The 11,275-nt window shown below is 44.2% G+C and overlaps 1 protein-coding gene across 2 annotated transcripts in view; it reads left to right on the top strand.

Moving 5' to 3' along the window:
* Nucleotides 1-9,755, top strand: part of adam22 (ADAM metallopeptidase domain 22) — a 69,795-nt gene extending 60,040 nt beyond the window's left edge. For both annotated transcript variants that reach the window (XM_048260108.1, XM_048260107.1), the window contains 7 exons: nt 930-1,020; nt 1,470-1,523; nt 1,921-2,028; nt 3,751-3,848; nt 4,616-4,682; nt 8,366-8,489; nt 8,918-9,755. In XM_048260108.1, coding sequence (XP_048116065.1) covers nt 930-1,020; nt 1,470-1,523; nt 1,921-2,028; nt 3,751-3,848; nt 4,616-4,682; nt 8,366-8,489; nt 8,918-8,938 — 563 coding nt within the window. In that variant the 3' untranslated portion in view covers nt 8,939-9,755. The remainder of the gene's footprint in view (nt 1-929; nt 1,021-1,469; nt 1,524-1,920; nt 2,029-3,750; nt 3,849-4,615; nt 4,683-8,365; nt 8,490-8,917) is intronic.
* The last annotated feature ends 1,520 nt before the right edge of the window (nt 9,756-11,275 follow it).

The raw sequence follows: 11,275 nt of genomic DNA, 5'->3' as shown, positions 1-11,275 counted from the left end.
GCTCGCAAGACGCCTGCTTTTGAGTTTGGGCTCGCAAGACGCCTGATTCAGATCGCTTTCCCATGTGCTTGTGCTTCTCCTGGCCCACTCCATGTTTCTCCTTACCTCCACTCCTACATTTCCCATCTTTCCCACTGTGTGTGTGTGTGGGGGTTTGTGTTTGTGTTTTAAGAGATATCAAACCTTAGTTGATTTGTGTTTGTGTGTATGAGGAGGGATTCAAGAGAATATGATCACTGGTAAGTTGATCATGCATCAAATCACTGGGTGCAGTGACTGTGTGTGTAACGGTGGCTGGCGAGTTGACTTTAGAAATTGATTGAAGTCATGCTCGGTTGTTTTGACCTTTCAGTGTGCTAGGAGCTAGGAGTGGAACATGTTCAGCTGCTCTAACATACACAGAGCACTCTGTTGGCAACTTAGCAGCTAGAGCAGCTGTTTAATGAACCATTACTCGGCTTTAAACAATTTCCCAATTCATTTCACAAACATGTTACACCATTGTAATTACAGTGGTTAATGACTATATAAATGTCTGAAATGACTAGCATAAAATTCAATAACAATAACATTCAATAATACACAAATATGGCACATTTGCTTTGTGAAGTCCCACAGTATATGTTAACCTTGACTCTAGCTTCACTTGCCAACAGAAAAAATGCTGTATGTTTGCCAGCAACTGTTATTATTTTCTGGTGTGTGGTTAAATTCTGTCTGTCAGTGTTGTCGACTGTGAATTGATGGTGGTGTATTGTTGCCAAGGTTACATTCTGACACAGTATTTCTCCCCCCGTAGCCTTTGTGATGGTGGTGTATTGTTGCCAAGGTTACATTCTGACACAGTGTTTCTCCCCCCTGTAGCCTTGGTGATGGTGGTGTATTGTTGCCAAGGTTACATTCTGACACAGTGTTTTTCCCCCCTGTAGCCTTGGTGAACACCAACATCATCGTGGGCGCCATCACTGGCTCCATCCTTGTACTGGGGCTCATCGTCGCCATAGCAGCCTGGGGATACAAGTAAGTGGAGACGCCTTTCAAATTCAGACGACAGACAAACGACTGACCTCAACTTCCTCCATGAACTTACCACACGTCTGAGAGTACAAAGACACTCACAAATCACAGACAAGCTCACAGACACACTGGTAAACGAACCCGTGTATTGTACTGTGTAAGAGCAATGTCTAATGGGACTTAGCTGTGGTGGTACTGTTTGCTTCTCAACCATCTTAGATTTTTAATCCTGATACCATCATAACAGGCTTAAAGCCCCATTCAGACTGCAAACAACTGGCGACAAGAGACCGTGCAATATTAGTATAGTTCAGCGTTTACACAATTTCAGGTGAAATAACTACTGGTGATGCGAGATTTGTTGGCCGACGAGCGAATTGGCGTATATGTGATTGACACACAGACACAGATGCATATCGTCCTCATCGTTATTTTGACCTTCTTCTCCTTAGGAGCTACAGGCAACGCAAATATGCAGAGTCAGAAGTTCACAGAAGATTCTGCCGGTAGGTTAAACTTGACAATAATAAGAAATGGAACGTAATACCATGACATTAACAATTGATGTTAATATTGTCCTGTGATTTTTTGTGCATGTATTAATGTACTTTTGTGTGTGTGTGTGTGTGCGTGTGTGTGTGTGTGCGTGCGTGCGCGTGCGTGTGTGAGTGCGTGCGTGTGTGAGTGCGTGTGTGTGTGTGTGTGTGTGTGAAGTGCGTGCGTGTGTGTGTGCGTGCGTGTGTGTGTGTGTGTGTGCATGTGTGTGTGTGTGTGTGTGTGTGTGCGTGCGTGCGTGCGTGCGTGCGTGTGCGTGTGTGCGTGCGTGCGTACGTGCGCGTGCGTGTGTGAGTGCGTGTGTGTGTGTGTGTGTGCGTGTGTGTGCGTGTGTGTGTGTGTATGTAGACAAATGCCGGCGGGAGACTACGTGAAGAAGCCGGGCGATGCTGACTCCTTCTACAGCGACATGCCTCAGGGCGTGAGCTCCAACTCGGCCAGCAGCTCCAAGAAGAGGTCGGCCTACCTGTCGCACCTGCAGATCTACTCCTGCTCGTTCACCCCCTCCATCCCATCCATCAGCCAAAACATCTCTCTGTTCGGCTTCAGGTGGGGCCCCACCTCCACCTCCATCCTCATCCTCATCCTCACAGCCTCAACCCAGCTAGCTGCTGCCTTTGGTTGACTGTTTTTATATTTTTTATTATTTGCCAGTTTCAGATTGTAGGCTACCTCTTTTCTCCAGCGTTGGAATTCTCCAAATCGATACTTATTTCAAAGCATTTGACTCTTAGAAGGGAATTGCTGTTCATGGGGTCTTTCGAAATCAAGTTATAACAAATTCCTCATGTAGACGAAGAGAAGTAAACTATTTTTTTATCCTTTTGAGGACTTATCCACCATTCTGATCTCAATTTGTTCTTAATTAAGTATGTGGTGAAAAGTTGATGGTTTACTGAAGCTTGTGTGTCAAGCTATGTAGTTTATGCAGCAGGGCTTAAAGTTGTCAGGCCCTATCCCTGAACAAAGGCATGAGCCAGGCCATTTGAGATTTGAAAGTAAATAACTATATATGACGAATTTGAAAGCTTCTGTTCACTTCAGACACAGAATTTTCGACTTGCTTTTAGCCCTGATGCAGTGTGTTTAGCTTGCCTCACACACTTTATAAGGCTGAGCTAGCTTGTGCTAAAGCACACACTATCTGCTCTTCAGCTGAATGCAATAATGCTAACGCTAATCTCCTGCAGTTACCTGTTAGTTAATCCTGAGATATGATTTTAAGCATCACAGCCTCTCAGGTAATTTCCCATCAGCCACCTGTGCTACTCCTGAGAGACCTCTGAGTAAGTAACCCATCACAAGATGGTGGACATGTTTACGTGAGTATCTCCCTATCCAACACAGCAAACCATGGCAACACAGCAAACCATGGAAACATCCTTTCATTCATTCCACACGGTGTTCCCTTGTGTACTTGTTGTCCTCATGACATCATCATGGTCATCTGTGGTGGGTTCACTTGCATTCATTTCCATCTCCAGATGTCTCTCTGTCTGTACTCTATGTGTGTCTGTACTCTATGTGTGTCTGTACTCTGTGTGTGTCTGTACTCTATGTGTGTCTGTACTCTATGTGTGTCTGTACTCTGTGTGTGTCTGTACTCTGTGTGTGTGTGTGTGTATGTGTGTCTGTACTCTGTGTGTGTGTGTGTATGTGGGTCTGTACTCAGTGTGTGTGTGTGTGTGTGTATGTGTGTCTGTACTCAGTGTGTGGTGTGTGGTGTGTGTGTGTGTGTGTGTGTGTGTGTGTGTATGTGGGTCTGTACTCAGTGTGTGTGTGTGTGTGTGTGTATGTGTGTCTGTACTCAGTGTGTGGTGTGTGTGTGTGTGTATGTGTGTCTGTACTCAGTGTGTGGTGTGGTGTGGTGTGTGTGTGTGTGTGTGTGTGTGTGTGTGTGTGTGTGTGTGTTAATAATGTATTTCAGTATTCTATTTGTGCTGTGTTGGTTTTGACTGTGGCAGGTGAGTGTACTTAAATAGGACAGACCTATTGAAATTAAGACAAGAATGAAAGGAAGACAAAACAAAAAATGAGTTGTTCATGAAATTATTTGCAGAAAAGAAATCACTGTACTGGACCTGTCTCTGTTATTTAGTTAAACAAACAAACTTCTGATGTTTCACCAAAGCGTCCTGCTCTTCATCCTCTTCCTCACTGTGCGGCTTTGTTCTGAAGGTCAAACGGTCTGTCCCACTCGTGGAGCGAAAGAATCCCAGATGCCAAACACTCCGACATCTGTGAGAACGGACGACCCAGGAGCAACTCATGGCAAGGTAGCACACACACTCACACACACACACACACACACACACACAAAGTACACACGCATACACACAGAAACACATACTTACTTGCCAAGTCAAGTTTATTTATATAGCGCATTTCATACACAGAGGTCATTCAATGTGCTTTACATAAACAAAATCAAACAATAATAACAAATAAAAGCATTGAAGGGCAATATAGTCAAAGAATAGTTCAAAAGGTAAAGATCATAATAAAAGGAAAACATAAAACACAAGGTAAAAATTTAAAATAAAGAATAATTAGTAAGCAAAAACAAAAACAAAGGCAAAAAAGTAATAAATTAAAAAAGTAATAAAAGACAAGGTAGAATAATTATCAAGGCAGATTCAGAATTTGTAACTCGGCGCAGTTAGCAGAAAGCATCTGAGAACAGTTTGGTCTTGACTTGCAACACAACAAAAGAGGTCTTTCTTTAGCGCTAAGGTCAAGGAAAGAAAACAGATCTAGATTCTCAGCAGATAGTCTGACTCTACTCTGACTCCCAGACACACACACACACACGCACACAAACACACACACGCACACAGACACACACACAGACAGACAGACAGACAGACAGACAGACAGACAGACAGACACACACACACACACACACACACACACACACACACACACACACACACACACACACACACACACAACAAATATACACATAACCCTTCCTTTTCTAATACAATTGAATAAGAATATAATAATGATAGCTCCTTGGACACTTCTCTTGTGCGCTTCACAGGGAATATAAGTGGAAGCCGTAAAAAGATGAAGGGCAAGAGGTTCCGCCCGCGCTCCAACTCCACAGAGTAAGTCACGTGTCCGAGTGATGCATATGTTACAGGCATGGACTCTCCCCTGCTGGACTGACAGCCAAAATCACCATCCAACTGTCCTAGAGATCTGTAGAAATGTTTTTATGTATGTGGACATCATCCTTCATGCCATACTAACTTAAAAAAGAACTGGGAGTGATTGTTTTTCATGTTGCATGAGAGTCAGACAAAAGCCATTGAGCCAAAAGCAAAAACCTGTTTACACCTGTAGGTGGCAGCAAAATGTCTCAAATTAGGCATGTGCAATATTTCTGTATAATAAACAGGCATGGGAGGTGGTCCTAAAGGCATCTTGGGATATTATTTTGAGGAATGGATGTCCTGTGTCACTCATAAATACTGATGTATGAACAGCACTGCGTCCTTATCAGTGTGTATTTGGTCATAAATGTCTCTGGACTCTATATACTACACATCTCCTGATGTGATAGAGTCACACACACACGTACACGTACGCTGTGTCAGAATATCTCTTGTAAGGTATTACTGATGAATGTGAACAGCTGGAATATGATGATTTTGCAGTTGTGCACACTTGTTTGTTTGTTTGTTTTTTTCCTCCTGGAATGAGACGCATGTGTAACGTGCACATGGATTTTTCACGTCTCTTTGAATGCAGCACCGGCCTGGATATTTTCATTCAAGCTTTTTCCCCTCTTCTGTGTTGTAGTCTTTTTCCCCTCTTCTGTGTTGTAGTCTTTTCCCCTCTTCTGTGTTGTAGTCTTTTCCCCTCTTCTGTGCTGTAGTCTGTTGGATGGTTGTTTGTTGTTGTTGTTGTTGTTGTTGTTGTTGTTGTTGTTGTTGTTTTCATGCACCTGGATCTAGAAGCATGAGACCAAAGTTCTGGAACAGAAATGCTTTGGAGGGACAAAAAAAAATTGCCACTGCAACCAAAATGCAATTGACCAACAGCCCCCTACCCCCAAAACAAGACCCTTTAAACATTGCTACAATTCTCCTTCTGTAAAGAAGTTTCAATGATAATTAGCCCATAAAAAGTGAACCCTATTTAATGTATAAAATACTGTATTCCAGCTGTAGGCTACCTTTCTGCTGAGTTTATCCCTCTCTGTAAATGTGTCCACCTTAAGCACTCCCCTCACTTCACCACAATCTGACCATCTCCTTTCCTCTCCTCTCTCACTTGCATCTTGGTGGACTGTAGAGAATGACCATCTCCTTTCCTCTCCTCTCTCCTCTCATCTTGGTGGACTGTAGAGAATGTCTATGCTGTGCTCTGCTATCTTATATGATTACCTCTCCCTCTCCTCTCTCCATTCTTTCTCTATCTTTCTCTTGATCTATCTCCCCCCCTCTTTTTTCTTCACTGCCTTTGCTCTCCTTTCTTTCTATCTTTCTTTCTGTCCTTCTGCTTCCCATTGTCCTCCTTCCCCTTGACCCTCCTACAGGTTTTTAACCCCTTGCATCCAAACTGAGTATTATGTAACTAAGTGGGTGGAGGATGTGAATAAAAACACTGAAGGACCCTATCTTAGGTACCGCCACAGATCTCCTCACTCTCCTCACTCACCCCCCTAAAAAAAAGTCCTTTCTTTTAAAAACCTACCTCCTCCTCTCCCTTTTTTACGTTTCTTTGTTGTCATAGAGAAAAATCAACTGTTTTCCTTTTTAGGCACTGTTTTCCAGTGTTAGTTTTGGAGATTGGTTTATTTTACTGAGTGATTGATTGGTTGATTGATTCATTAATTGTTTTTTATCTTTAAAATATCTTTACATATATTAGGGATCGCCATTCTTTGTCAGGACTTAGTACCAAGGCTCAATTACTCTCTTACTGAGAAGATAACATTGTTTTGTTATAACACAGTATTCCCAGGACACAACCAAAACACCTTATTTGTGAATTGCTCATCAATCCACATGCTTTCCATAGCAGATTCATCTGCCACACTCACACACACTTTAAAGCTCTTCTTGCTATTCCTATATGATTGCACAGTAACATAATAAATACACATGCATATTTGGTAGTCGTTTCATGAGAGTTCAGCATGTGCCCATGCTGCTAGCTCATTGTGCCTGACAGCAATTAGGATGACATTTTTCAGTATTATTGTACCCTCATGTTAGTAGTTATTCATAATATATGAGGCATATGTCAGTCTACTTTGTTAAGACTTTCTCAAAGAGGACCTGACTAGATCAACTTGTTCATACACTACTGTACGAGCCTGAAATGAGGCACATCAGTACAGCACTGTGCTTTACACTGGGCACATCAGTACAGCACTGTGCTTTACACTGGGCACATCAGTACAGCACTGTGCTTTTGAAAGCATTCATGGTTTTCACACTTCACCACTGCTATTGTCACATCTTAATCTTTGACGGAAATTATATTAAGCATTTATACACGTTTCTCAAATTATTTTGATGCATTTCCACAAGAAAGAGTCTCAAAACAAATAATGGGCCTAGAAAATATTTCTGAAAGTGTTTAAATTACCTTCCCTCCAGAAGTACATTACATTATTCACTGAGATGTTCTCACTCATTGTGACACTAGCCACCTCTCAACCACAATTTACCTCATATCTGTTCCTATAGAGTGATCCCAGAAAGAGAGTGTACTGTATGTGATAAAATGATTTTTAATTACATTTTATGTTTTATTTGACATGTTTTGTGTTTCAGTTGTTCTTTTACCTGATGTGTTTTATTTGTAGGATGACCTGAGCTGTTTGTTGTGTTACTGTCCTCACCCCATCTTGTACATATGGCATGTGCACTGCATTGCGTGTGTTTTGTGTGTGTGTGTGCCCGTCTCCATAACTGTACATGTATCTTATACGTATGCATTTTCTTTGACCCGTCTAGTTCCGTGCCGTGTGATTTGTCTCTGCTTGTCTATGTGAGTCTGTGATGACATCATCATACCATGCGGTCACTTTCACGGCCTCCATGGTGACCAGACTGGTCTGTTGTGACTCATCCCTCCATTCCTCGCCTGCTTCTCTCGGTTGTCGGTCGATCTAGACCCACACAGAACTGAAGGAGCTAACAGCGCTAAGCTAAATCTGCTGTTCCAAAGCCGCTCTAGACCCACACAGAACTGAAGGAGCTAACATCGCTAAGCTAAATATGCTGTTACAAAGCCAATGCAAAGCACACATGATTGGCCTTTTGGGCTTTAGCGAGACCTACAGTGGAGTTTGTTGGTGCTGTTGTTGTTATTAACGCGGGCCACTCACCCAGAGGGTTAAACTACCGACCAAATGTTTTCCACCTAAATATACCAAATGGAGCAGATTAACTGCTGTCATGCTCAAATGTAAGTCCTCATGGTTGTGGACAAAGTATGTTATGGCGGGTTGTTGTAAAGTGTGTGTTTTCATAAGGAGCAGATGCATCCAGACCAGTGCTGTGATCCACATGGACATCGTGCTAGCTCTTTGGAGTGAGGAGGGGTCTAACATGATGTTTGTCTCTCTATCTTCTCTCTCTCTCTCTCTCACTCATCTTCTCTCTCTCTCATCTTCTCTCTCTCTCTCTCTCTCTCTCTCTCTCTCTCTCTCACTCATCTTCTCTCTCTCTCTCTCATCTTCTCTCTCTCTCTCTCTCTCTTCTTCTCTCTCTCTCCGATCTTCTCTCTGTCTCTCTGTCTCTCTCTCGCCCCTTCCCATCATGCCCTGCAGGACTCTGTCCCCAGCGAAGTCGCCCACCTCGTCCACAGGGTCTATAGCGTCCAGTCGCCGCTACCCCTACCCTCTGCCCCCGCTGCCCGATGAGGAGCGGAAAGCGAACCGACAGAGTGCCAGGGTGAGAAACACACACATTCACTCATTCAAGTTTTTTACACGACATTTTGAGGAGTTGGAACCCAACCGTAGCGCTACTCGCCTTATTCCCCCAGTGCAGCCAGAACGAGGCTACAGGGTACACTTGCCATTACACCTCAGTCCAGCAGATGGTGGTAATGCACTCCGTTTGCAAACTGCCAAAACAATAGCTCACCGAAAAAGAAGAAGGGTTCGCTGGCCTGATCTTCTTCTTCTTCAGTGAGTTTTTTTGGCAGTTTGCAAACGGAGTGCATTACCACCACCATCTGCTGGACTGAGGTGTAATGGCAAGTGTACACTGTAGCCTCGTTCTGGTCGCACCGGGTGAATAAGGTGAATTGTAGAGCATTGCCTATCCATTACTGTAAATTCATTTAACTGAATGAATTTGTCTGTCTTCTCTTTTAGCTCTGGGAGACATCAATATAAGAAGATCCTACATTTCTGTCGCTTTTATACAAATGAGGAGTTAAAACAGGAACAGAATTTAAACAGTGATAAAACAAAACAAGGATGGACGACTGAAGATGAGGATTCGTGGAGAATAAAAAGGTGCATTGGGGGGAAAAAAAGTCCTCCAGAACTCTAGGGGGCACTGTGGCAAGAGCAGCCCTGATCCCACATTCAGCTACACACTGCTATTATTCATCGCCAACGTGCAATGACACACCAACTCACTCACAACTAAGGCGGGCCGCCACCTCCACGGCAACCATTAAATTCCCCCTCAGAGTGGACTGGAGTGAGTGGCCGGAGCTTGGGTCCCTCTAAGAATCCCAACCAATACCCCTTTCCAATATTGACATGCCCCGCCCCTTTCAATACACAAACTCTTCTTTGATTGGTCACCTGACTGCCTGAACAATGTAAAACAGGGCAGGGCTAGGCTAATGTTATTATGGGGCGGGGAAGGGTAGGGAAGCACGCATTCACTGTAGAAATAAAAAAATAAAAAAATACACTGTATGCATGACAAAAAAAAAAAATCAGCTTAAACCATTCCTAGTGTTATAATGAAGTGTTAACATGAAGACGACAAAAAAGATCCTTTTGTTTTCTTTTCTTTTTGGTGAAAGCATACATTGTAGAGGGCTGCATGTGACCGAGGGTTGACCTGTCTGAGGGTTGACCTGTCTGAGGGTTGACCTGTCTGAGGGTTGACCTGTCCGAGGGTTGACCTGTCTGAGGGTTGACCTGTCTGCCCGTCTGTATAATTCCACTTCTTTGTTCATCCACCCCCCACCCCAACCCCGAGAAGCACAGGCCTAACACCACCTCTTGCTGCCCCCTCTCTCCTCCATGCCTTTTGTACATGTGTACCCCCCTCTCTCCTCCATGCCTTCTGTACATGTGTACCCCCTCTCTCCTCCATGCCTTCTGCCCCCCCTCTCTCCTCCATGCCTTTTGTACATGTGTACCCCCCCTCTCTCCTCCATGCCTTCTGCCCCCCTCTCTCCTCCATGCCTTCTGTACATGTGTACAGGTCCCCCCTCTCTCTCCTCCATGCCTTGTGTACCCCCTCTCTCTCCTCCATGCCTTCTGTACATCCCTCTCTCCTCCATGCCTTCTGTACATGTGTACCCCCCCTCTCTCCTCCATGCCTTCTGTACATCCCCCTCTCCTCCATGCCTTGTGTACATGTGTACAGGTCCCCTCTCTCTCCTCCAGGCCTTGTGTACATGTGTACATGTGTACCCCCCCTCTCTCCTCCATGCCTTCTGCCCCCCTCTCTCCTCCATGCCTTCTGCCCCCCTCCTCCTCCATGCCTTGTGTACATGTGTACCCCCCCTCTCTCCTCCATGCCTTGTGTACATGTGTACCCCCCCTCTCTCCTCCATGTACAGGTCCTCTCTCTCCTCCATGTACAGGTCCTCTCTCTCCTCCATGCCTTGTGTACATGTGTACAGGTCCCCTCTCTCCTCCATGTGTACCCCCCCTCTCTCCTCCATGCCTTGTGTACATGTGTACCCCCCTCTCTCCTCCATGCCTTCTGCACATGTGTACATCCCTCTCTCCTCCATGCCTTGTGTACATGTGTACTCCTCTCTCCTCCATGCCTTGTGTACATGTGTACATATGTGTGCAGGTCCGAGTTCCAAGGCACCAAATAACTGGTGTTCTTTTTCTTTGTTTCCTTTTTTAATGACAACTTTTTTTTCTGGAAGGAGGAAGACGTTTTTTTTTTATCTTCCTCCTGCCGTCTCATAGTATGTGTTTAGAAGTACTGTACGTATGGAAAGAGATATCTTTTGTTTGCTAGACTTTTCTCCCCCTTACTTCTGTGTGTTTCTGTGAGAATGTATGTGTGTGTGTGTGTGTGAGACTGAGTATGTGTAGAGTGACTGTGTGTAGATTTGTCCTCTGCAGAATGTAACAACCCCCCCACCCACCCACCCTTTATTTTCAAACTAGTAATGTTTCACAGGCCAACCTCAGTGTTGCTGACTGATGTAGACAGTGTCACATGTACCTGCAACCCTTTGATATGATATGAGCATGGGTATGTTCAATAAGATCTGTGTATTGGTGGACTTTCATTGAAAACAGTCACAGTTGCTGTGATATCATCGTCCAAAACTGCTGTGTCCTACATTTCAGTGGCGGTCCCAGGATGTTGTGTAATCTAACTGTAGGTACCGTTACTATAGTGTAGTGCTTCATTGGTTGCGCTGCTGAGAATGTATCCATTTTGCTGTTCGATGATAGATCTCAATGATGGTGAAACAACATGTTTGACAGCACAGATGGAGTTAGTCAGTCTCAGTT

This window comes from Alosa alosa, chromosome 13 (genome assembly GCF_017589495.1).
Source record: "Alosa alosa isolate M-15738 ecotype Scorff River chromosome 13, AALO_Geno_1.1, whole genome shotgun sequence".
Taxonomy (NCBI): domain Eukaryota; kingdom Metazoa; phylum Chordata; class Actinopteri; order Clupeiformes; family Clupeidae; genus Alosa; species Alosa alosa.
The sequence above is the reverse complement of the archived record's forward strand: the minus strand, read 5'-3'. Positions and strand labels throughout refer to the sequence as shown.